This window comes from Numida meleagris, chromosome 3 (genome assembly GCF_002078875.1).
Source record: "Numida meleagris isolate 19003 breed g44 Domestic line chromosome 3, NumMel1.0, whole genome shotgun sequence".
NCBI classification, from domain to species: Eukaryota; Metazoa; Chordata; class Aves; order Galliformes; family Numididae; genus Numida; species Numida meleagris.
The window spans coordinates 65,885,666-65,912,304 of NC_034411.1; the positions used below are offsets into that span (position 1 = coordinate 65,885,666).

The window sequence follows — 26,639 nt, forward strand, 5'->3', positions numbered from 1 at the left end:
GTTTCCCCTACAGCTGTTTCTCTGCAGGGCTCACGCAGAGCAGCCCGGCCTCCCACGGCAGAGGCAGCGAGACGTGCACGGGCATTTGGAGAGCGTGAAGCCCAAAACGGGGCTCCTCCGCTCCGCGCCGCTCCACTCCCCTGCAGCGGCGCCGACGAGGCTCCCCATTCCGCGTTGTGATTTGCATGCCTCCTCCACTTCCTGCTGCAGAGCCAGTTCTGCAGCCTACCTGGGAGAGGAAGGGAGGCTGTCGTAAAAGGAGAAAAAAAAACGGCCGAGGAGGGAGAGCCGGGTGTACGCAGAGCCCGCGAGCGCGCAGGATTCGCTGCAGCCCTGTCCCCTTCCCGCTGAGCTCAGGGCGAGCCTCCCTCAGCCCAAGGTAAGGAGTGCTGAAGACACTGCGCTTCTCGGTCCCTGCCTGCAGTTAGCTGCTGACCCACTTCTGGCTCTCGGTGGATGTTTTTTTCCCCTCAAATATCTCTCTCCCTCCCTTTTTTCCCCCTTCTCTCTCGTTCTAACGATAGGCTGACTTTCACAGATGGTCACAACATGTTTCAGCCATTTCACTGCAGTCTGGTTTTGGTTTTCTTTTTTTTTTCTGATCAGGAGAGTTTTGGGGTAAGTGCTGGAAATGGACACGCCTGGTGTTGAAATGCTGTCCTGCCTATTTGCATAGCTGCCTGGCAGCGCCTGTCGGCCAGGTCCCATCCTGCTCCCTCCCATCCCACACGGCTGTATGAGCCCAAGGCAGCTTGCTTGCCCTGGCTCAGAGCTGGGGGCAGCCATGGGGGCCTGGGCCTCGTGGTGCCAGGGCAGCTCCCAGCAGCACCAGACAGGCCCTCAGACCTGCTGAGGGTTGGTGGAGGGCGGGAAGAAAGCAGGTTTCTGGGCCCAGCTTGTGCAGTCCTCCATGGTGTTGGTATGGAAACGGTGGGAGCGAGCCGGTGGCATTGCTTTTTAATTAGAGTACAGCCAGCTGTGTAAAAATGACTCTGATTTCACACAGTAGCAGTTTGTTTCAGGACGTGGGTTTTGTGGGGCTGAGTAGTTGAGAACCGCGGGTCTGGGCTTACTGATCCTCAGCCACCACTGAGAGACCAGAACCGCCCGGTCCTGCACACCCCGCAGAGGCTCAAGGCCTGGCCTGGATGCTGCCGTCACCCACACATGTATGCCCATCTCACCGGCCCTACTGCCTTGTGACAGAAAACCTCTTGTTCTGTGGGTAGATCCCGGGTGTGCCCCCACAGCTCCCTTCATGCCCAGCCACTCACTGCGGGGTAGGTCCCTGGGAAATGGCCTGAGGCTGCGTCAGGTCAAGGAGACAAAGCGGCGTTTAGCACTGCAGTGGGCAGAGTGAAGGTGACAGTGTTGGGTCAGGACCCAGGCCCACAGTGACACCTGATCCCTTACTGATGTCAGTTTTTAAATGCATGTTTCTCCTTCACCAAACCACTTTAGCAGTGCCCTGTTCCATTTCAGACAGGCTCCGAGTTCCCCTTTGCTGCCCTTGGCCATGGGCTGTGTACACTGTGTGGGGTGCATGCAGTGGGGGTCAGCTGTTGGGCAGCCTCTGCTGACTGTGCTGCTGCCTGGGATACCCTCGCACTCTGAGGTCCTGCTGAGTACCAGCTATGTTTTGAAGCATAGAGTACTTTTTTAAAAAACTTTTTTTTTTCCCCTAATCTTTCTAAGGAAGGAAACAAGCGTGTGCAATTATGGTGTCTGTCAGTGCCCCTCACCACTAGCAGTGGCTTTTGAAGTTTGGCAGAGGGTACATGTCTGTGAGATGTATACATTTCTGCACATTTCACAAAGCTAATGAGTGAGCGTGAGAAAGGCTGTTATCACAGCAGCTGAGGGAGGTGCGTCAGGTCCCTGAGTCTTCCCCACACACTCCCACCACCTACGCACCCGGCAGCCCATGCTGCAGAGGGCAGAGTGGTTAGGGGCAAGCACGTCAGCCTTCAAGATGTCAGAGATGTTCCCTTATTAGGATCTAGAGGCTCCAACATGAAGTACAAAGCTATAGGAAAACAGGCTTTTGTGTTCCCCAGGGAAACTGGCTCCTTTCAGGGTGGTCCTCCCATGCAACTCCACTCAGCTGTCTGCAGTTTTTGCCTAATGGTTATGTGCTTTTCAGATGTAGTGGGGATGTGGGATATCCCCATTTGGGGGTTATTTGGTGCCTATGGAAAATGAATTAGCATCAGAAATGGATGGGAAATAATCTCTGGAAAGCAAATGCATTTTTAAGGTGCCTGTAAGTGCATGTCTAAGATCATTGCAGACATTTTCATATTTCATAAATACTGGAAAACCAGCAGGGAATTCTGCCTATAGTTGAGGTTCCTGCTTGGATGCTTTTTAAGAGTGTTGCACTTCTCGTTTCTTAATTCTTGTTGTCTAGCGTTCCTTTTACTCATGCATCAAAGTGTACGCTCAGAGAAGTGAAATGATGCTAGTGCTGCAAAACAGAATATTATATTTGCCAGGCAGGGAGGTGTGGAAGCCTGTTGTCTTGTTTTCCTGGTGTAGGCAGACTTTCATGCCATGGCTGCAATCATAGTCAGAATGGAATAGAAATGTTGTTTCCATATCACTTTTCTTCTCCCAGAACTTGTAAAAATAAACCTTACCTGCCCTAGGGAGTTTAAAATTTGGGCTCAGAATGTGACATGTTGCTTTGGTCTTCACTGTGGAGGGTACCCAAGGGAGAGGGTAAGCATCTGTGATGACAGCAGCCCGAGTTCTTTGTGGTGAAGTGAAACTCTTCAGCTTGGTTTTCCTCGGCTATGTGTGTTTAGATTGTAGACTCAAAAAAGCTCCCACATTTGCACTTAGAATGATTTGGGTGGGACGGGACCTCAAAGGCCACCCAGTCCCACCCCCTGCCACAGGCAAGGCTGCCCTCCACCAGCTCAGGCTGCCCAGGGCCCCATCCAACCTGGCCTTGGGTGCCTCCAGGGATGGGGCACCCACAGCTTCTCTGGGCAGCCTGTGCCACTGTCTCACCACCATTTGAGTAAAGAATTTCCTCCTAATGTAAACATAACACTTGCTCTTCCTAAAGGGATTTGTCTCTGTTTTTGTGAGGAAAGTTGTGTCTGGTATCTCTGTAGAGAAAGCTGTGCTTAACATGATCTACTTACGCGCTTACACTTACGTGACCTCATCCCAATGTTTGTTGCAATCTCGATGATGCGTGCATCCTCATGACAGCTTGCAAGTTCTGCATCCAGTTACTCCCATCTTACAGATGGATATCTGCAGCACCAGAGAGCTTAAATGATTCAGACAAAGTACATAGGAATTGTTTGGAAATGAAGAAATTCCCATCAACCTCCAGCCCTTCTGATCTCAACTTTGCCTTAATCTAAATGCATGTTATTTCAGAAATATTATGGTTGGTTGAAGAAAAGAACCTTCCCTTGCCTGCTGTGCACCAAGGAAGGTGAGGTTCCTTTCTCATCCAAATGTCTTCTTTTTTACTAATGTATGCAAATAGATCTTTGATCAAAAGAGTAGAGATGGCTTTCCCCCTCTCTGAAAGTGGTGGGGAGTGCAGATACACTGTGTTGCAGATTTCCTCTTCTGTTTATTCACTGACAGAACTTTTGTAATTAGAAGCAGATCAGTGGTTAATGTGTGTGTTGGGATGGTACATCCTGACAAGCCTGGGGAATAAATGAGATGCCTGATGGATTTCGCAACCAGGCGAAAGAAAACTGCAGAGATGGGCCCGGACCCAACACTCTTCCTCTCCCTGGGCAGCCCCTTGCTTCTTTCAGATGTCTCTTAGAGAAGTTTGGCCCTTGCCAACAACCTGGGTTGTTCTTAGGTCTGTCTGTACTGGTTTTCAGAAGAGTTTGTTCCCCTCCCCTTATGCAGCTGTCCAGAGGTGACTGTCACTGGCCTCGTGCACATCCCAGGGAGGAGGGCATTCGGGAAAATGGTACCAGCAACTCTCCCTCCGAGAAATGGAAGAACTTCTCAGGGCCTGGGAAGCCTCACAGGAGAGCTGGGACAGCATTTCTGCCCGCAAACCTGGGTCACTGCCTGGTGGGTTGCTGAGCACCCACTCGGGAGGTTTTTTGCTGAACTGACATGCATTGAAGAACTGTATGTGTGAGGAAAGGAAGGAAGAGAAAGAAAAGGGATATTTAAGGAGTTCCCTCAGCATTTCTGAGAGCAGCCCAGGCTTGGCCGCTCTATCCCTTTTAGGAAGGGCCTCTTCATTTTATTACAAGCAGGAAAATAACCAAAAGCTCCAGCTGGTTATCAGTAATCTCCTGCATAGTCATCGGTGCAGGGGGTATATTAAATTCTTGAAGCTTCCCGGCAATATCATGATCTGACTTGTAGCTGCAATGTCTTTGGAAATTAGGTCAGGAACGATCTACATTCTCCAGTGGTCTCAGTGCCAGAAAAGGGATCAGGCTACAGGTTTCTTAGGATATTCTAGTATGTTTACCCTAATTCTTCAACACTAGGGACTTAGGCAAGTTATTTTTCTGTCCACTGCTTGACTGTACTTGCAGGATAAGCACTACAGAAAAGTTAGAGGAGACCTAATGAAGTTGTAGAGCATGAGGGTACATAAAATACTGGGATAATGGGCTCAGCGTTGGGACTTTTTCCAAAAGCCAAGGATCTTCAGCAGTGCAGAAACAACGTCCTGACACACTGTTGTTGGAGGAGAAATGTTTCTGAATCATCTCTATCATTTCCACCAGTGAGGGGATTTCTCCTGGGAATTCCCATCCAAATACTACTACCAGCATTGCTCAAAGCATGCAGCATGTCCCACGGTTAACTTACCCCTGAGGCTGTCTCTACTGACAGAGCTCTGCTGTTTTAACAGCTTCCCTTGCCAAGTAGAGCTATTGAGAGAGGAGGAGATTTGTGAAGTCACTGCTCCTCCTTTGCATTGATGTGTCTCTTCTAACACCAGAGGCCCCTTGGTGCCTCCTGCCTCAGCCCCGCAGGAGTAGGGCTCTGCAGGGGTATCAAAGCTCAGCCTTTGCTGCTCAGCTGCACTGCAGTAGGAGCTAAGCAAAACAATATTTTAAAAGCTAAAAGATTTTCCAGGGAAACATATAACAGATGGAATCAGGTCTCATTTCAAAATTATTTTTGCTCAGGTATTTGGAGTAGTTTTCATAATGTTCGGCTCATGTTACACAGGAAAGAGATAAGGCAGTCATTTAAATATTACATTGATTTAGGAGATAAAGAGGTATGTGTACTTTTAGAGGGCCAAACTAATACGAAAAACATCTTAAGCTGTTCTGAAGTAAGCCATTTGAAGAGTTTGGTAGCTCAGTGTTTGCGTAATATCTTAGGTCTGAATCTCCCTCATCTGAAAGGAATAGTCAATACACCATATAAAAACTTGAAAATAATTTTGTATTGTTCCTGCCCATGTTGTGCCTTGCATTAGGTTCACATAGTCTGTGCACGATCCATTTTGCAGATACCCAGCGTTAATGGTGGAACTACACAAAGGCTTGGAAGGTTGTATCCTCCAGAGGAATTCAGTGACTCTTAAATCCCATCTGACACCTGCTGAAGTCAATAGAGAGACCCCCGTTTACTTCCCCAGGCTTTGAACTGAGTTCTCGGTTTCTCTGTAGAAAATCTGTTCGTCTTGTCATGGAGCTAAACCAAAGGCTGCTGGGTATAGAGGATCTGTGTTCAACGTGCTTTCTAGCATTTTGATCTGACTGTTTCAGAGACCATTGAAGAAATGCCATTGTGCATCAGGCCTTGCAGATTTGTTGCTGAAATGCCATGTTTGGGTGTTTGCTAAGAATTCTACCTGCCGGTAAGGTGCTCAGACAACACGTGTTGCTCAAGGGGGAGGAGCCATACCCAGGTGCCTGCAGCTGAGCTTGCCCTTTCTGAAGAGGAACCAGCTCATTGGAGCTGCTCAGTGAGGGAATAAGAGTGTGCGGTATGATTTGTGCCAGCTGAGCACAGGACCCTGCCTTCTGTCAGAGCAGCAGCATGTTCACTGTGCTGGTATAGCTAATGGCTGCTCAGAGGACTTGTCTACATGGGAAAATTTGCCAGCATCATTATGCTGCTATAATTATCCCAGGATAACTCTCCCTGTGGATGTTCTTATTATAACATGGGATGTGTATCTGGAATCTGTGGTAGATCTTCTGCATAGGTGGGTTTTACGTTACACAGAGGAGGAATATTTACATTGCAGCCCAGCAGCAGCAAAGCACAATTTTTATCCTACTTTCCAGTAAATGTTACCCTGAGAGTTTTCTATGCCAGAGGTACTTTCAGGGGGGAATGCATGTCACTTGATCTGATCAGCACAAACATAAAGCCTTGCTCTCATCCTATGGGACAGGGCACGTTCTTTGGTTTTGCAGAATATAACTGTGGGAGCCAAAGTAGAAGTTGGGACACTGCCTTATATCTCTCCGTGATCGTGTACAATTGTTTTTAATAGTGTGGCTATCTGAATATGTTCTTCATTTGAACTTTCTGTTCAAGCTACTGTGTTACTGAAGCTGAATCCTTGGATCACTGAAATCTCCTCGAATGCATTGTGATTTTGACTTTCCTTACCAGGCTTTCAAGTCAGATTCTCTTGTCAAACATTATCATTCCCATTGCTTGAGTGCTTAGACCATTCTTCAGTAACGCTCCTACTTGGGATTTTGACTTCTTCCATGCAGTAGAAGGAAAACAGCTGGGGTAATGAGTCCCAGACTTGTTTCTCTGTACCCCATGTCAGGGGCTAGCATCTGGTGGGTGCAAGCTGATCTCCACCCCCATGCCAGAGGATGAAGATGGCTGCAGAGACCAGCATGTTGACATCAAATGTGCTGCTCTATTTCTGTGCCAAAGTCTGGGAAGCAAGGGCTTGGGTATGGAAGCGAGAACAGCTGCATCAGCGCATTGTTCTGCTGTGCTTCGGCCTTGGTTGCCTCCAGCTCAGGACGAAGGACCAGGGGTGGTTTCCACTTTCCACCTGAGTTCAGTGACCATCTGCTTGAGCTTCTTCCCACCACGATACCCTGTGGCATACAGATATGGAAACTGATAGTGAATTAACGTTGTACTTACGCTTCTGCCGGTTCACCTGTGGACTTCAAGAGTGTCACAAAGGCCTTTCTGAGCAGCCCAGCAGGCTGGGTAGGACAGGGAACACTGAAGAGAAATGAAAGCATGCTTGTATTTTCCAAAGGTTTTTAGGCCCAACGATGTTTTGTTCCCACATAAATGGGATACTCTGTGTAAGCCTGCAATAAGGCTTGTGCTTCTCGTTCCAGTGGGTGAGTACAGCAAGAGCACCTCACTCACCCGTCATTGCTGCTGTCATTGTAAGCAAAGGTGGAGTAGAGGCATCTGTCATCCGGGATTGCTTGGCTGGGCCAAACTTACTGACAGTATCCCCAAAGGGAAGGGAGGATTTTGATGTCTGGAGCCCAAGGTAATTCTGAAGAATGGGAAAAAAGTAATCCAAACAGTAACCAAAGTCTCTAAATTGTCTTATAATTCTCAATAATTTGAAATAATAACCATGTAATAATAGAATGGATTAACTGGTTTGATAAAATAAACAGCAACACTTGGAAGCCAGCTGTGGATTTGAAATTGCTTGGCTAGGTGTGCAGTGAAGTTCAGATCCAAGGGATCAGTACAGCTATTATTAGAAGGTCTGGACTAAAATATGGCACGTGGTTGTATTCCTTGGAATATGCCTGAGCCAAATCTCCAGACTTACACAGCCTTCTCTTTTTTCAGGTGCAGAAATTACCTATGAGAGGCAGTTCATGTGCTTCTTTTTCCCCTTGTCTCAGCAGGAACAGTAAGATTCAGAAATCCCATAAGTGTCTGTTTTACAAAATGTGATTTCCAGAATTCTAACCAGTATTTCTTTTTCGGTTTCTGAGATAGAGTTATTTTGGGATTCTTGCCTGTGTGAAACTGTACCATGTTCACAAGAGTACTTTTTCTTGTTTTCCAGTTTGCTGGAAAATTCTGACCTTGCAGTACAGCACTTGACTCCCTTTTCTTGTGTGACTACAAAACTGGGAAATGGCCTCCATGTCAGGTTAGTCCAAATTATAACGCTGTGCTAGCTACACTCCAGCTAACCCTCCGCTTTATTGCTTTGCCAAAAATTTCTGCCTATCCTTCTAAGAAAAATTTAACATAAATATAAGGAATGGACACTGCTCTTCAGTATTCCGGCTTACAGTTATTGAGCAATGACTGATCATAGGCATTGTCTTTCTGGTCCTCAATCTATAGTGATTCTTCTCCCGCTTTTTCAGGCACTTTTGTGAGCCGAAGCGTACCAGTGGAAGTGGATGAATCCATGTTGTATTCCCCGTTTCCTGAAACTGCCTTGGAAGAGGCTTCACAGCCTTCTGTAGAGAATGTGGAGGATGAGGAGTGCCAGAGACCATGTGCCAATCCAGCACGTCTCTGCAGAGCGCTGGCACACCACCAGCTGGCCACGGAGCCGGACAGCAGTCCCTGGTCAGAATATACTGATCCCGATGGATGTGGGCGCTTCTGTTCCCCTGGTGAATCAATACTGGAAGCAGTTCACTCCAAGATGCATCTTTTAGCTATGGACAAATCAGGCATGCGGCCAGGACCACTGCTTTCAGCCGATACCAACTCCAGTAAGTCAGAGCAGAGCTTGCCTCATGCTCCCGAGGACTCACTGGAGAACAACAAAGGGAGTTCATGGTCACAGCAGCCTTCAGGAAACAAACTCCCAGCGGAGCTGGCAACTGAGGACACGGGCTACAACTCCCAGTCCCAAGACATCATGGGTGTCAGGCACCTGGATCTCCCCTTACCACTTGTGTCCATGGTGAACCCCCAGGACCTCCCAGGACCACTGATCTCCAGAGAGTATTTTGAACCTGAGCCTCAGCAGCACCCCAGGTGCCAGCACTTGCTTCATCCCAACCCCCCTGGGCAAGCCCATGGCTTCTGTGGGCACCACTGTCTGGCAGAGCAGCACCTGCACGGCCCGTGTAAGTAGCACCACTCACCCTGAAGGAGGTTTTCCAGGGGCATTGCAGCCATCATTGACTGAGCTGGCATATTCCTACTGTATTTCCTTTGCAGCATGCAATTATTAACATGTGTAAACAATTATTTGCAGTCCATTTCATATTTCCAGGTTTTAGGGTTATTCAGCCAGACCGTCTGATGCAGAACCTCTGAGCCAGATAGAAAGTTAAAGAGCTCGCAGTTACTCATCAAATAAAGGCTAATGATTTTGCCTAGAAACTAGCCATTGTCAGTCATGCTGAGCATACACAGCCTTCTGCCTGCTGTTATTTCATATTCTAGTCATTTTCTTCCTCCTTGCATCAGTCATTCTGCAACCTCCTCTTCTGACTTAATTCCTGTTGTTTCCCTAGATTTCCTTGCTCCTGCTTGGATCCCTGAGGTTGAGATTTCCTGCCAGAATCAGGAGGGGTGGTTACCCTTGATCTCTTTAAACAGTATCTACCAGCACTATGACCAAACTAATGCATGTGTTTTATTTCTGTATGAAAAGAGCGTGACATCCATCAACCTCATTTTTTCTGTTGTCAGCTGAAATGAAAGCTCATTACTTAAAATGGACCCCGCTCAGCTGCTGGTGATTGTATCACTGAGCGCTGACGTGCCTCAGTCAGTATGGGTGTTTTGGCTCTTGGATGCTATGGCGCAGTTTACAGCCTGCTATTAATTAGTATTCCTTTTCGGTCTCCAAGATTTTTATCTGTTACAAAGTGAGCTTTGAACATCCAACAGCAATATCATTGTTTTCATATAATTTATATTACATTAGGCTCGGGAGACCTCGACCAGTTTGGGGCTCGCTTTGTAATAAAAAGCTGTAGGCCTGTGCTGATAACCCTTCTTTCTTAACCTTCTTTTGACTCCGCAGCACTTATATTACATCTGTTTAAAGAGTTCTCTCATTCCAGTAATGCACTGTAATTAGGTACACGAGAGTTGGAGTATCAGAGCTGCAGTTTTCACCTCTGATCTCGGCACTTTGTAGTGGGGAAGGGGCTACAGATGGACTTCCATCAGCAACTACAGCTGAACATTTGCAAAACACCCTCTGTTTTTCTGCCTGTACCTTCTCATTTCAGTTTAGCTTTGAGCGGAAGAGGAGCTGGTTGCACAATACATCTCACTATTTACCTCCTCCACATGTGGGCATCGTGAGAAACAGGACATTTACTGAATGAGGTCATTTGTTTCAAAGCAGGAGCTCTGAAAGGCTTTCTTTAGAAAAATCACTGGTGTTTCAACCATATCCAGAGGGCGAAAAGAATAAAATAAACTCAGATGGCTGGAGCAGATTTGGTCAAGACCAAGAAACTGGCAACTGCACGTCTGTTTCTCACTTGCCTGGTACGGCATAAATCACCTCCTGACAGCTCCTTGTGTTGCAGATAATTGCTGGGCAGTGGCAGCCCACAACAAAGCCGTCCAGTTTGTGTGTTGCAACACGCCTCTCCTGGGCTATGTCAATAGCGTGGATTGTGCCTGTAGGCTCTGAGCTGGTTCTGGACACCTGCTATTGGGGATACAATAGCAAAACTACCTCTGGAGGCAAAGAAATCCTCGCAGCAATGCTGTGTAACCAGGGACCATTTGTTCAGTTATTCGTATATGAAAGCTGTGCGTGTGTGAGGGCATGCGTGCCTGACCATGCTGTGCCTCTGAGCAGCAGTACTGCCAGCCATTAAAACGCTACAGCGTCTAACGTGTCCAGAGGGCACTGGTGAAACTTGCACCAGCCTAAAAACCTGCAAACCACACTGAATCTCCTCGAGCCCTGCCAACTTTCCTAGAGCTGCTCAGGAGGAACCTTTGAGCAGATCCTACTTACTTTCATTTTTTGTTCTTCCAGCCTCTTTCACCCTGTCCTGTTAGAAAATGAAGAAAGGGGCGGGAAAATCTCCTAAAAGAATCCAACAAATAAGATGTTGCCGATTCATGGTTTCATCAGAAATTTCTTTGTAATTGTGGGGTTGGTTAGTTGGTTTTAAAGTGCTGGCTTCTGGAGCTGCGTGGTTTCATTCAAGCTTTGCTTTCTTTTTTCCTCCTAATTTTTTTAAAAATTAGTCCTCATGGCTGCTAGGAAAAGGAAAGCATGACACCAAAATAGCTTAAAGGATTTAAAAAAACAATCTAGAGGGGAAAAAAAAGAGTGTTTGAGCATTGCAGCTTTCAGAGCCAGCTCATAACACCATAATCATGCAGTGCTAATAAGCCCTGCCAGGCTGGACTTTGATCTGCGCACAGCAGCTTGAAAGTGTGCAGAGCTGCTGCCTAATGAAAACTGCAAGCAGAAAGACTGAAAAAAGTAGTTTTCCCCATTTGGGAAACAAACAGCTTACATTGCCTTCTCTTTCAATTTATGCCAACAGTTCCACTGGGCGCTCGTTATTAAACGGCATTACGTGTACACGGCCAGCAACAGTGAGATTTTTCAGAATTACTTGAGCAAAATTGTTACTTTGGGCTTCCCTGCAGCCTCCTGGATGGCAACTGGACCAGCAGCAAGACCTTAAAAGGTCAGCGAGGCAGAACATTCATACCAAGTGGAATAACAAACCGAGAGATTATTTTTTCTCTTTTCATTTACAATAATCACAGTCTGTTTAGCCTTACTGTTGCAAACTGATTTGTTCCAGGATTTTGCATCTGCTTCCATGAGAGTGTTCGGATGATTCATTTTCTCAAGTCATTGCCAAAGAGAAATTAAAAAAAAAACACCAAAAACCCAAAAAACATCTGAGCCATCTTAAGTGCAGAGCAGCCCTGAATGTTTAACTATCAGTTGTCCCAACAGCACAACCCGTAGCTGAGACCTGAGCCGTGTCAGATGTGAAAGGGACAACTTCAGACTGTAAATTACTCCTTAGGCTTCCTTCTTTCAGTCTTAAGATTCCTATAAATGCCTCCAACCTGCTCAGTTTCCCTAGAAATGAAGGAGGGCGTGCCTGGAAAGGACTAAACGCAAACTGAAGCAAAAATGTGTTGGCTGAAATGATAGTTGCTGCCTTTCTTTTCTCACCTTTCCAGATGGCAGAGCTCCTTACCAGCATTTTGCACACACATCGCAACCGCTCCCTCCTGTTCCTGGACCCTGCATGAGAGTTATCCGCCCGGCCCAGCAAGTCATCCCCAATTACTCAAACCTTCGTGCTCCCAAGGGCACTGCCGAGCGACCTCCCCAGAGGCTGTGCTCCTCCCCTGGTCCTCCTCGATTCCCGTGAGTATGCCCTGGGGGCTGCGTGCAGTGGAAGCTCCTCTAATCTGATTCTGTGGGCTTTGTACCATAATTCTGAAGCCTTGTAATGTTAGCGTGCCCGGGCTGAGGGGTACATGTGAGATGCTGGATAGTTCCCTTTATTTGCTGTTTGACACACAGCAGGGGCCTGACCTTACCCTGAAGGACTTCTCAGCCAGTTACCTGATACTTTGTCACAGCGCACCCTGAAACGCGTGCGCTAAGGAAGATAAATGCTTGAAGGTTAAGAGATGAAGGGATGAAAATATTTCAGTTGAAACTTTAGAGCTCTCTTGCTCGAGAGCAAAGGTCAGTTTGGAGCCTCGCTGCAGACTTCAGCTGTATGGTGCACCAGCCTGGGAGCCTTAGTTACTGGCTGTCTTCTTCTTATCACTTCTGTAGTACAGAGAAAAATGGAGAAAATCTTGTCTGACACTGATATATCTCTCCATTGCATTTTGCAGCATTTTCCATGATTTCTTATGTAGTAATAAAACACATCATATCTAGCACTTTTCAGCTGGGGCTTTTTGGCTATTTTTCAAATATTAATTTCCCATGCTTCCAGTCTCCCTCCCATTTTAAGTGCATCATTAACAAATGGGAAGCATTACCTATGAAGATTTTTCACCAAATTCAACTGCTAAAGTAGAGTTGAAGCTGCAGCTATTTGGCACATCTGAAAAGCAGACCATTTTTGTTTAAGTGCCAAAATACTTTAAAGGTGTTAAACTTACAGGCATCCATGTTTGGAAATCATAGGATGATAGAATTGTTAAGGTTGAAAAAGACTTCTAAGATCATCTAGCGCAACCACCACATGTACCCTTTCCTTGAGCACCTCCAGGGATGGTGACTCCCCTGCCTCCCTGGGCAGCCTGTGCCAGTGCATCACGACTCCTTCTGAGAAGAACTTGTTTCTAATATCCAACGTGAACCTCCCCTGGTGCAACTTAAGGCCGTTACCTCTTATCCTATCACTGTTATCTGGGAAAAGAGGCTGACCCCTGCCTCGCCACAACCTCCTTTCAGACAGTTGTACAGAGAAAATGTCTGCATACATGGCATTGTCTTCACAGAAAACTGAAAGAACAGGAAGGATTTAACAAGACAGACAGCTGAAACACTGCACTGCTCTGGCCTGTGAAAAGTGAGGGGCTGTAGCAACAGCAGAGATAATTGCATTAAAGTGTTTGAATGGAAACATAGAAACTCTGAGGAACAGCAGATATCCTTTGCATTAGTGAAATTTATAATCAGACTCTTAGTTTTTGGCATATTTTTAGGTATGGAGAGGTTGAGGGAGGATCTGTAAATTAGCCACAGGGTAGTTTCTGCGGCCTTTGATGAGGCATGTGTTGCTTTTCTTGTTGCTTTCTTCTGCAAAAAGAAATCCAGAATACCTGAGGCCTATCCTGTGGCCACGTTGCTGGTGTTTGCATGCTGGTTCCAGGAACAGCAGTTATGTGATGGTAATATTTGCCTATAGAGCATTTTGTAACAGAAAACATCTGTACCAAAATGAATAAACCAGATCTTAATGTGACAACAGAAAACATGCTGTGACCAGACTGTCATCATTCATTTAAGGAAGGCAAGGAAATAAAAGAGAGTGGGCTCGATTGACTAAATATCACTACTCTGTGGGGAAGAGCCCTCAGAGAAACCCAACACTCATCCAACAGATTCACCCCAGCAGATTCAAACTACACCTCATGTAAAAATCTGTGTGAATTCTCCTTTCTATTGACTTAAACTGTGAACCCAAAGCATAGTAAGACAAGAACTGCTAAGCTTCCTAAAATCATTTTTTCTCTATGTTTGTTAAAGTAGAGCAGATATTAGGCAAGACTGCTGCAGATCCACAGTGCAGGTTCCTAACATGAGAAACCTTTGTTGGGCCTGCTGTTGCTGGTCAAGAAGTTGAACTTTTTCCCTTCAGCAAAACTTTGAGTTTTGTCCAAAACTGGAAGGACGCCAGGCTGAACCCCAACTGGAGCTGGAGTGCCCTGTACATCCATTTTCCTGCTCCTTGCACCATATCTCCTGAGCAGCACAAGACATCCTGATAGCAGCTGAGTTGCCCTTTAGACAATGGGAAGAGCGTGCCCAAGTGCCATTCTGCTCCAATATGTGTGTAACATCCACAGTACAGCATTATTTCTAGCTCAAAAATAGCCTTTGTTTCTATTAGTTGTAACCTGAGCAGTACTCAGCCATGAGGTACATTTACTTCCTGTGGCTAATGTAATGCAATGAACTGTGTCTTGTGGTAGACTGTCACCAAGGTATTGAGGGCTCAGATAAAAAAAAAAAAAATGCTGTAATAACTAAGTAGAGGTGCCAAGCATGTCTTCAGGAACTTTTCTTAGCTAATGCACAAAGTTCTTAGTGTGTTACTTAAAAAAAAAAAAAAAGAATCTTACCTGAAAAGAAGTAATTTATGTCCTTGCTTGCTTTTCTTTGCAGAAACCAGTTATACAACCAGCTACCTAATGGCCAGCTACCCCAAAAGGCATGTGGCCCAGATGAAGCGTGTTGTTGTCCTTCTGACAATTTTCCATCTCCAGCTGCTGTCCCAAGACCTCTCAGTAACCCTGCAGCCAAGGGAACTCTGAGAACCAGCAATTTGCCGGAAGAGTTGCGTAAGTGGTTAGCAAATTTGTTCTGTGTGAGATCTTACAGAGCAGCCTGACAGCTTTAGGTGGGAAAACTCCGGGGGTTGAGGTGGGGGTAACAACATTAGGACACAAAGACGGCGAGAAAAGAAAATACTGGATGTCATCACATCCGTAGGGTGTGAGTGTTCATGTCTGGTGGAATGGAATTATTCTCTTGAATCTCGAAAACTTAATTGTCATTAATTGCTTGTTATTTTGTTTACAAAAAATAAATACTGTTTAGATTATTCTCATGACTTCTTGCTAAACAGAATGTCCCTTTGAGGCAGGAGGCACTGAAGCTTACAGTAAAAGACTAATAGCAAACAAAGCCCCCGGGATGAAATGTTTTTGCCTGTCCCAAACCAGACAAAAGTGCCAAGTCTTGACCTCTGTTTCTCCCTGACCTGGTTAGAGGAGAGGCCTTTGGGTCAGGAGCCCACAGCAGGGTCAGCACAAGGTCCTGCTGAGGTTCCTTCTCTGCCTCCGGCCCCCAAAACACTTCCACTCTCCATCTGCTCTAGAAAAGTCATGTCTCAGAAGAGCTGGCTTCTTTCTTAACGCTGTGCTGGGTTATACCATAAGTAACATCCCTCATAGCTCTCCTGAGACCTCTGTTTTTCCTTTATTCATTTTTTTTTTCTCAATGAACTATGCAAAAAAGCCCCTTTCAAAGACCCACACTGCATCTTTCTGGTCTGAAGGAATGAGTTGTGACACAAGTTTCATGCCTGTGTAAGTCCCAGTTTATCAGTCAGTGTGCCCTAGGTGAAGGCATTACTTGACAAAATGGTGTCATTAGCCAGCTGGTATACCTCGACCAGAGAGTACATGGCTCTTTAATTAGTAAGAAAACTCCTTCAGTGTTGGCATAGGCAGTTGAAGACATTGCTGTCCTCGGCTTTCTGGCCTGTCCTACACAGGAGCTGACGTTGCCTTGAGGAGAGGCTGGGCAGCACGTGGGAGGGCTCCTCCGGCTCTCAGCTGGAGGTCACAGCTGGATGGCACGAGCTGCGAGCTAGAGCTCAACCTCACGAACGCGAAAGGGCTGGGGAAAAAGAAGCTTGGTTTGCACGTTCGTTTTGTAAATAATTCACAGACACGTATGTGGGCAGAACTCACAGCACAGTGGGAAGGGAAGGCTGTGAAAGTCTCACTCTTTGCATGGTGTATTTTAATGCATTACATGTTCATATGGACTCTCTCTTAGGCAAGGTCTTTATAACTTATTCCGTGGACACAGCGGTGGAGGTCATGAAATTTGTGAACTTCCTGCTTGTAAATGGATTTCAAACTGCTGTAAGTATACCTTCCGGAGAAAATGACAGTCAGCCAGGGAAGAAAAGAGGCATTTTTTTAAAAAGCAGACGACATACATGTTCCATTTAAATGCTTTTCTGTTTATCATTGTATTTTGTAGATTAAGGAGGCCACAAATGGAACGAGCTGGCCTGGGTTTTAAAAGTTGTAACTTAATGATTTGCCATTTCATTTGCTCGTGTTTTAACTGAATTCTATACTTTGAAATGTCTTTTAATAATGACCCTGGAAAATTCCATTTAGTGACACCAGATGGGCAATAATAGGAGGGTTTTTTGTGAGCTATTCCATTAACATTGTCTCATATTTGATCTAAAATACCAACATTAAAAAGGTCGGTTTTCACGTTCATCCCATCCTAGCGTCTTTTCTGAGATGCTATTACATCGCTGGCTCTTCAGATGTGAATACCTTTCCGCTAAAAACTGCTCTGTTTCACACGGCTTAATGAAACAGTCCATCCCGTGGGTTCTTTGCTTTGTTATACTTTTTAAAGGGATCGAAAAATCACTGGCCTGAAAAGGTCTGTGTCCTACTGTCTGATCCCATAAACCGTCCAGGTTTTCATTTAACCTCTCGTGAGTTTGCTTCTTCATAACTACCCCTGCTAAAGGAGCGATCCATAGAGGCTCTCGTATTCGGCATCCGTCAAAATCTTGATTCATATTTTCCTACTTCAAGTGCATATGCTATCTGACCCCTCAACCTTCACTCTGGCTTCAATTCAGGAAAGCATTTAAGCAAGTGGCTATCATTAAACTGAATGAAACTCAGTGGGGGTTTTGCCCATGCTTATTTATTTTCGTGAATCAAATAATTTTTCCGGAGACTGAAATAGTACTTCTCTCCAGCAGTTTTGTACTATGGCCAATTCATAAGAGAGCTCTGGGCATCATGGAGGTACGGAGCAGAAGGCTCATTAATAGCACCTCTGTTGGACAGGCAATTCTTGGTGCGTGCTACAGAAAAATAAATACAGCAAAATGGCCCCAAAGCAGGGAAACAAATATGCTGGGAAGAAAAAACAACCCTTGAGAGTGGAACATAATTCTTCTGTCACAAGCTTGGAGAAGTTAATAATTACTCCATTGGTCATGGTCATTGACTGCCAGTTTCTGGGCTTTCTGAGTGTGCAGGGAAGTGAGTGGTGATGGTCACATTCAGCGCTAGGAAGTCCTCCATCTCTCTGCTCAGTCTAAAGCCTGGATTCCTGCATCCGGTGTCAGTGACCTGGCTGACCTCCCACCACACATTCTGAAAATGTAATGCAATATGAAGTTAAAACTTGACACTCGGTATATATCCTTGCAGCCAGAAAATAGTGGAGCTTTGCAGCTATGCAGATAGAGAAGGTGGGCAGCTGTCCGCCTTCATGAGATGTTTATAGAGGAAAAAAAAAATCCAGTTCATACATTTCCAGTATGTATTGTATACCAACAGAGGTTATTGCTTGTTGCAATAAGCAAAAATGTTGAGAGTGTGGGGGCTTGCACAATTCTGGACTGCAGGGAAAAAGAGGATAAGTTGTACATGCATGTATGTGTGTATGCATTTGTGTGCATGTGATGTTTCTTTCCTAAGGAAAGGGGGCGTCCATGTTAGAAACTAGGGAAAGAAGCAGGCACCTGGGAACTTTTTCAGTGCCACCAAATGGGGAGGAAAGGCAAAAGGATGCTCACCACAGACTTTGATTCTCTTGCAGATCGATATATTTGAGGACACAGTACGAGGTATTGACATCATAAAGTGGATGGAACGCTACCTAGGTGATGTATGTAAAGGCAATTTAACCTTGTTCACAACAGAGGTGACCTGAGGAAAATGGTTAAACTATTGTAATAGTAACAGGAGCTGAATTAAAATGCAAGATCCCACTCTGCCTTTCCCTGCTCCTACTGAAATGACAGAAACCTGTAATAGAGGACATAGGCAAATCTCACTTGCTTCTGCTTCTTATGGTCATAAAGCTTTTTCTTTAAGAAATTAAGTGCTAATCCTGGCATTCCTACTAAATTCCATTGCTGACTGTTACATTCATATTGGACAAATTGTTCCTCTGTCTCATTTTTAAATAGTATGTTTCACCTGTGCATGGTTAAAGTTATGTGTGTATTTCATCCCAGGCTGCACAGTATGGCTAATATTCACGCTGCTTCTCACCTATAGCTTCTGTGAACTAAAACATGGGAGGGTTCTTCTGGATCAACCATCCTATATGTAAACTGGAAATTGGTATTCTGTTAGTCAAATGATGGGTTTGCTCTCATCATTTTGTGTCAGTCTAAGTAATAAAATTTACATTGCTGCCAGTGCAGTCCCTCACAGCAGCTTCGGAAGTTCAAAGGAGCAGCAAGTGCACATCTCCTTTAGGATCAAGCCAGGTGGGCCCACTACAGTAGCACAGCTGGACACAAACCACTGGTTTTGTGACTTGATGTCATACCATGAGGCGGCTTCCTTTGGTTCATCCCTTGCTGGAAAGCCACCAGGCCTCTCACTCACTCCAGGCAGTTCTCGATGGCCTGGGAACAGGATGACAAAGTGCTGGGTTCTCCCCAGACTGAGCAGAGAAACTCAGTCTTCTCAGCCTAGCACTGTTTCCCTTTAGGGGTTCCAGCAGAACATCTTAGCTTAAATGCATTACCATGCAGGCATGGTGCACAGCCAGCCTGGGGCCTCTGCTGTGGCAGTGCAGCCATGCATTTTGGGACTTTGGCCAGGACAAATTAGGCTTTAACTCACCGTGTATAATTGAGGTATTGAAACTAGACACCACGGTGAATTTGGTTTTGCCAAGAACATCATTAACACTTAAAACACAGAGTGGCAGAACTCCCATGGGACTCCTGCACAGTCAGTAGGAGAAACTGGGATGTACAGAGAGCAATTCCCCCCTGCCATGTATGGCTCCTCCTCTGGCTGCCCCCCCAGAGATGTCTGTTTTCCTGCTAAGACTGCAGAGGCAGTTTCCAGCCTTTACACACATGAGCAGGGAAGGACTGCTTGGGCACAAGCAGGGAGATGTGTGCACCTGGGAATGTCTCTGCAAACCCTCAACATCTGTAAGTGCTTACGTGCACGTCAGGCAGAAGCAAAAGTAATTCTGGAGTACGTTAAGTCAGAACGAGGGATAATGGCTCTTTACCGTTTTTGACCCTGTGGTGGGGCAAATTCCCTTGATATTGCACAGAAGGAAAGAGTTAATTAGGTGCCAGGCTGACTGGGAGCCACATACTTGGAAGCCTTACAAAGCCTGATGTGGCTGGGATAAAAGACAGGCCCTAGGTAAACAAAAGTAGGAGGCTTTCATCTTCTGAACCTCTTCACTGGCCCACCATTAGGGAGGAGAGAGATTTCCCAGATAGGAAGGACAGCCCCTCTGTGGAAACATGAGATCGGTGGGGCCCTGGGACTGAACCGGTCACAGCATAGGCAAAGAGCGCTGCTTTCAGCCCACAGCATGGAGGGACGGAGCGGCCAGGTACCCCTAGGCCTGCACAGGCCACAGCCCAGCTCTGCACACCTCGCCGCTAAGGGGACGGGCAAGAAGAGTTCCTGTTCCTGTTGCTGAAGGCCCCACGTGCAGTTTCTATAGACAGCCGCCTTCAGAGTCTTCATGTACAGAAAGCCATGGTTTAAAAGATGCACTTTTATGTGAGCTGTTGGAAAACATTAGAAGATAACTTTTCTGTGTATGTACATACACACTGTGCTGATAAAAAGTAGCTTTTTATTACAGGATTCCAAGTGGAAGCTGGAAGCTGCTAATATATCTCCTGCCATTTGGTTCTTCTATATTATGCGGTCTCGAGAAATAAAGAGGAGAACGAGTGTCTGAGTTCTCCTGCATTTCCTGCCAGAATGAATGAGATCCTCTCACGTTTGCCAAGAACATAAAGATCACTTAAAACACAAACTGGCAGATTTCCGATCTGCCTCCACCAAACACACTGCATTTCCCAATTTCATAAAAGTGCTTTTCTCCCTAACAGAAGACGGTGATGATAATCATAGCAATCAGTCCAAAATACAAACAGGATGTGGAAGGGGCTGAGTCCCAGCTGGACAGGGATGAACACGGCTTACATACTAAATACATCCACAGGATGGTAAGCAAGGACATGCATTTGCTGCTTTACAAAGACTCCCTCTCTTCTCCTCAAAAGACAAATCTGTCTCCAAATGGCAGGTTCTTTGCTTTGTTTTCACTAATCCCCATAGTTAAACACCCCCCTTTGGAATTCATTAATCCTCCCTCTCATCAGCTCAGTATGCTCATTAACATCTGCTAAGAGGTTCAAGAAAGAAAAATCCTATTAAACACGCTCATCTCATTCTTGGATATTCTTTATTGTTCCATGTTTTTTTCTTCCTTCACCTTCTCCAGCCCACGTTGCCCTGCCATACAGCCCTGGGCACAGCCTTATCTAATGCTGCCTGACCTTCCCCCCTGTGAACCAGTCCCTATCACTTCGTATCACTTCAACCATCCCCTAACTGGGGTCTTCTCTGGGGCAGCACTAAAGCTAGCTGAAACATGGGATTGCAAGGCAAAGAAAGGCCAGAGCTGCAAAGGTAGGGCCCTGGTGACAGGGTGGCAGGGGGCTGCTGCAGGGCACAGGACCTATCTCTGCAGACTGTAACAGGATGGAAAGCCCAGAATTGTTCACAGAGCTGCGCAATTTATCCTTTCCCCTTGGGTTTGCAGTTTCCGTCCTTTCTCACTCCGGGCAGCTCTCTCAGTTTAATCTTGCAGTCCAGCTTCTCAGAAGCTGGCACCAGCAGATGGGCTCACAGCAGAATTGTGGTCTCCTCACTGCCCCCAGGAGCCTGTGCCTCATTCCGCCAGTGTCCTGGGGACATGGGGACAGGCCAAGCCCCAGCTCAGACGGGGGACTGGGACGTGGGACAGGCTGGGGCCTAGCTTGGACACAGAGTGAACGGGGGCTTTAAGCTAAGCTTCACTGGTTCTAGAAGGATTTCATGGGACTGAAACTGCAACTAAAACCACAATTATTTCATACCACAGAAGTAAATGCTCAAATGTTGACAGATCTTTCCTGTATCCTTTCCTTTCCCGTATCCTGTAGTAAAGAAGAATCAGATTAAGTGGCTAAACAAAACGATACCCAAAGTCTACCAGCATTAGATCAGATCTCTTAAGAGAAGAGCAGTCTAAGTAAGCAATGAATTTTTTTATGCATAGGATTCAGCTGCATGCAGAGACAAAGCAACGCAACCTTCATCACATTAAATCTGGCAATTTGTTCTGTTGCAGATGCAGATTGAGTTCATACAGCAAGGGAGCATGAACTTCAGATTCATCCCTGTGCTTTTCCCAAATGCCAAAAAGGTAACGTACACACATGTATATATATTTGTCAGATCATTAGGCATGTATTATTTTGATCTCAGTGCACCAGAAGAAACCTTAAAAACAAAAAACTTCTTTTCATGGTTCTTAATTTCCCACTGGTAATATTCCAGCTGTATTTTACATGAGAAGTTTATAGTTTTATGTACACACAAATAAAAGCATTTCATCCGCAATATAAATCAGTACATAAATGTATTTCTGATGATGAATGTATAACTAAAACTCAAATTGTCTCGAGCATTGAAAGAATTTCAATGGAGAGAGACCATCTATCCAGCAAGCATGCTTTTTGTATTAACCCTTTTATAATTTTGTCCAGATGTAATGCCGATGAGTGAGATGGGGGAGATTTATGGCTGATGTGAAGTGAGGATCTGGAAAAGGGTGGGTTGAGAATATAAAAATAAAGCGGATCATAAATATTAAAGTGCTAGGCCATTGCTTGAACTTTGATGGGCCCATCAAAGGCAAACAGTAAGGTTTTTTAGGAGTTGCAATTTCTTTTGCCTTCCTTACTGATTCATTTGAGAGGAAGAAGTACATAAGGCAATAGGTTCACTTACCCTTCTTCCTCACGCTGAGAGAACCTGCTGGATTTTTACAAGGCCAGAAAAGCTAAATGGCAGCAGTTATCGTTGAGAAATGGCATTCTTCCTCAGACTTGTAATGGATATTCTTGTTCACTTTTCATCACTAAATACCATGTGCACTCCTGGGTAGCTGTCACGTTACCCCTAGGTACAGCTGGGTTTTGGAGGAAGGATTTCAGATTCTTTATATTTATTTGGGTGCCCAGAGTTTGGATCCTAACATTTCTACAGTATTATCACTGAGTGAGAGTAGGGCTGTGAAATCCCACAGCACTTGTGGATTTTAGTGTAACCTAAGCTCAGAAGTTTGAAAACCTGCCCTAGAGTTTGTGAGATTCTTTGGAATGAGCCTTACCCCTGGGATTATTTGTCATTCCGCTTGCTTCACGGGCATCGCTGGTCTGTTACTTGCATTAACTGTGCAGAGCTCAGCGATGGGACAGGTGGGAACTGAGTAGAGCAAAGGCAGTGACTGGTTTGGTACTTTTGGTCAGCCTGGGGACAAAGGGCAGGGCTGCTCCTGGCCTCAGGGGTTCCTGGAGGGCCTGCTGTGCGAGCAGACCCTGCGGCCCACAGCCACTTGGCACAGTGACACTGGGGCTGTGGAGACAGTCGGCACACAGGGTGCTAGAGCCTTCTTTGGGCCTCAGGGCACACACAAGAACAATAAACTTACGTTAGTGTTGGCTGAACTTTTATGTGTCAAAAGAGTATTTAGCATATAGCAGCAGCTCTAGGACAGTGAACAAGGAATTGCCAGGGCTGGTTGATTCAGCTGCTGCTATCAAAGCAGCAGTCCCCAGGCAGCCTTCCTGCCTATCACTCTGCAGTCCGCATCACCCTTCAGCTTTTCCAGGGCTGCCTTGTCTCAGCTGAATCACATAGAGCAGCATTTTCTGTCACTGTTCAGGCTTGGTCCCTTTGCTCACGCATGTCTTTGGTGGACCTCTGCCTTCCATCTCACTAGTGAGAAACGTGACTGAGGACGGCCAAGGTGGTGAGTGCAGCAGCCCCGGGGGCCTGGACACACGGCAGTGATGCAGGCAGCCTGAGGTTAGGTACCAATGCTTGTAAAACCTGCACCATTCCAGGGGTGAAAAATGCCACATATATATATATATACAGTCAGATGATTCATTTTGTCTTTTCTACCCTCCCCTTTTCTCCCTGTGTTCAAGTACCTTTGTAGCTGGCAGTGGAAAAGAACAGGGAAGCAGTTTGGGAGGTTTCATTTGAGGACGTGGATACTAGATGAGTTAATCTCATCTGAAGTACATCATAAAGCACTGATGGTATGTGAAAGTTAGCTGACCTCCAACGGGAAAGGATCTGCGTGAGCCAAAGAATGTTCATCAGGAAATTGAATAATGAGGGGAAAAAACATGACACGCAGTTAAGGTGGAACTGGCATTTCCAGCTTCCCATCACACACTCATAGAGGAAACCTGGGTCTTGCTGGTTCAAGGCTTGCATCAAGCCAACCAACACAAATGTCCCTCCCTGGTTTGGACACCACTGACTGGAACACTCAGCTATGAGTGCCCCATGATGACTGCTGCTGGCAGAGCTGTGAGCAGAGCTGCTCCAAGGCAGCTGGCATGGCTCAAACCAGGCTCAGCAGCACAGCCCCAAATGCATGGCCCTGCCCTTGGCACTAACACACTCTGCCCTGTTCCTATTACACTGATCCATGAAGTTATCAAACACTCTCTGCAGTGCTCAGAATTTCCTCTCTGCTTACAGATACAGATCTGAATTTAAAGCAATGCTGTACTTTAAAGCAATGCCTTTTCCCGTTACTCTCCGATCTGGTACAACAGCTGCTGTCACGTGCTGAGGAAAGCGCCGCAGCTTGGCAGAGTCCCCTTCTCATTTTCTCCACTCTTTCTGGACCCAAATAACACGCTCCCCTGCATACCTCCTACATGTTAAAATTACTGCCTGGGCTGATGAGTGTGCAGTGCTTATTGCACCAACTTCACTATGGAGGACACTTCAGTACAGCTGGCCGCAGGACCAGCTCTGGCAGACAGCCCGCAGCCCATCTCTGGGCATAGAGTGCCTCTGTTGTTATATCCCCACTTGTCAGCTTCTTACTTACCATCCATTTCTCGCACTAATTTTCATCTTTCCAAGCTTAACTAATGATTTCCCGTGCGAACTTAAATGCTTTGCTGAAGTCCAGATGGACTGGGTCTACTGCATTTCCTTCCTCCAAAAAATGTAGTTTCTCATCAAAGACAGGTAGAGGTCTCGTGTGGTAAACCTGTGCTGCATTTTATCACAGCTTGGGAACATGCTGCCCTGCTACATAACGGGTCCAGGGAGCAAGTGCTGGATGCCTTGACTGCAGGTTGCTTACCTTAGAATCACAGAATGACAGAATCCTTAAGAACTGGAAGGGACCTTTAACAAAGGTTATGTAGTCCAGCTCCCCTGCAATGAACCTTACCTGCTTGCTCACTCTGGCTTTGTGCTGGTGTCCCCAGCAAGGGATCTCCTAAAAGAAATGTCTGTCTCCACGGTGGACATGAGCTGGTTTTGGTAAAGGGTCAGCCTTTGACTCTCTTTTAATTAGGGATAAGAATACAGCCCTTCACCGCTCCATGTCCACACTGTTCATATGGACACCTCCCAGGCTACGAAGACATGGGAACATGGGGGCCGAGCAGGCCACACTTCCTCAGCCCATCACCACGACACAGGGCCATGGTGGTCCCAGTACCCTGATGATAACAGGCAGCAGCCAGCCCCTGTGACATGCTGGGAGTGGGGAGGTTGGCCCTGCTCATCTGGAGGTGTGTTAGCCTCCCCTTGCGCTCAGCACTGGCCTCGGGAGGTGGCCAGAGGACACGTAGTTTGGCAAAGCAGTGTAAGGGGACGGGGCTCAATAAAACCACTGGGATGAGTAGGAGCTTCCTTGCGGATTCTTAGGGTTGAACACATTGTGTGGATCCTTTGGCAGCTAAGGGGGAAACATGGGCTGCAGCCTGGTAGGGGCACCTAAATGTGTCCTTCTCTCCTCAGTGTTTATTTTCAGGAGCCCTCTGAAGCCTGTCGTTGAGATCAGAATCCCTTTGAAATGTGGTGAAATCAGCCAACATGATGGCAGTAAGGAAAGAGAGACAGGCAAGCTGTGAGATCATACGAAGTTCATTTATTTAGGAACCCAAATACAATTCTGAAGCCAAATTAAAATTTCTTCTTGTTACAGAAAGTGTCTAGAACAGACAAAATGAAATCTTGCTTGGCAGAGTCTAAAGGAATCTGCAAGATTCTGGTGCATATTCAGGAGGGCTTATGGGATTTCACTTTTTTTCTTGTTTTTCAGGAGCACGTGCCTACCTGGTTACAGAACACTCACATTTATAACTGGCCAAAGAACAAGAAGAACATCCTCCTGCGGCTGCTGAGGGAAGAGGAATATGTTGCTCCTCCAATAGGACCTTTACCAACACTCCAGGTTGTGCCATTATGAACATTATCTCTTAAAGTGCCTGAGAAGCAGTTGTTAAAGGGTTGCTTTTGGCAGGGAGCCAGCACTCCTCCAGATGGCTCTTTTTGATGACAGAAGACACTCTTTCTGCTAAGAAATTGGTTGTCTTGGGTAGCCCAGGCTCAGCTTGTTTCTCCACCACGTTAAACATCTATTTCTGAAGTTGATGGGGCAGAACTCTTTTCTCCTAGGTTTTTAAAAAAGCTGCAAATGGAACGAATGTCCGACTTCATTTTAACATCTGTTTTTAACATATCCCTTTATTAGCCGATACAGCAAACAAATACCAGAAATAATGTTGCAATAAGTGTAAAATAAAAATTACATCCTCCTTTTTGCTCGGGGTTTCTTTATAGATATCCCTGCCTTGTACAGCATTATCAGACAGTCAGTTTGTACGTGCACTATTAAATATATTTGCCTTTTGTAAGGCTACCTTATACGTTGCGTCAGTTTTTATTATTGCTGGGAACAACGAGGAATGGTAACTGTTGAGTAATGCAAGTTTTACTTAGACTGTCTTGCATAGAGACACTGTCTTCAATTAGAGGCCTCTTGGATCTGAAGCCTCCGGAGTTCCATTTCCTCAGAGCACAGCCCCTAACACCTTCAGCATGTTACAGCAACAGTCCACAAAAGGACAGCTAAATGCATTACTGTGTGTGCAGTCAGTACCATGGAATGCTGAAGTACTTTTATAGTGGGCCTTTAGCTTCATTACTGCTCTTCATCCCTTATTTAAAACAGAGCATGTCAAAGAACAATTGCCATTTGGAAACCAGCGGTTGTTAAGAGAAATAACATTGACTCCTACAACTTGTATGCAGTACGGAACAATAAAATAATCAAAGATGTTGGAGAGCCGTGGGGTGCTGGCAGCCGGGAAGGCTCAGCAACTTCA

The 26,639-nt window shown here is 45.9% G+C and overlaps 1 protein-coding gene across 2 annotated transcripts; it reads left to right on the forward strand.

Moving 5' to 3' along the window:
- TRAF3IP2 (TRAF3 interacting protein 2) lies at nt 1-26,178 on the forward strand. Of its 2 annotated transcripts, XM_021392972.1 has the most exons (10): nt 1-379; nt 7,997-8,083; nt 8,307-9,023; nt 12,088-12,277; nt 14,765-14,940; nt 16,166-16,254; nt 17,978-18,046; nt 20,268-20,384; nt 21,554-21,628; nt 25,574-26,178. In XM_021392972.1, the coding sequence occupies exons 2-10, from the start codon at nt 8,068-8,070 to the stop codon at nt 25,718-25,720; spliced, it is 1,596 nt and encodes a 531-aa protein (XP_021248647.1). In that variant the 5' UTR covers nt 1-379; nt 7,997-8,067; the 3' UTR covers nt 25,721-26,178. The 2 variants fall into 2 exon arrangements, with proteins under 2 accessions (XP_021248647.1, XP_021248648.1); XM_021392973.1 differs by lacking the exons at nt 1-379; nt 7,997-8,083; nt 8,307-9,023 and adding an exon at nt 9,074-11,576.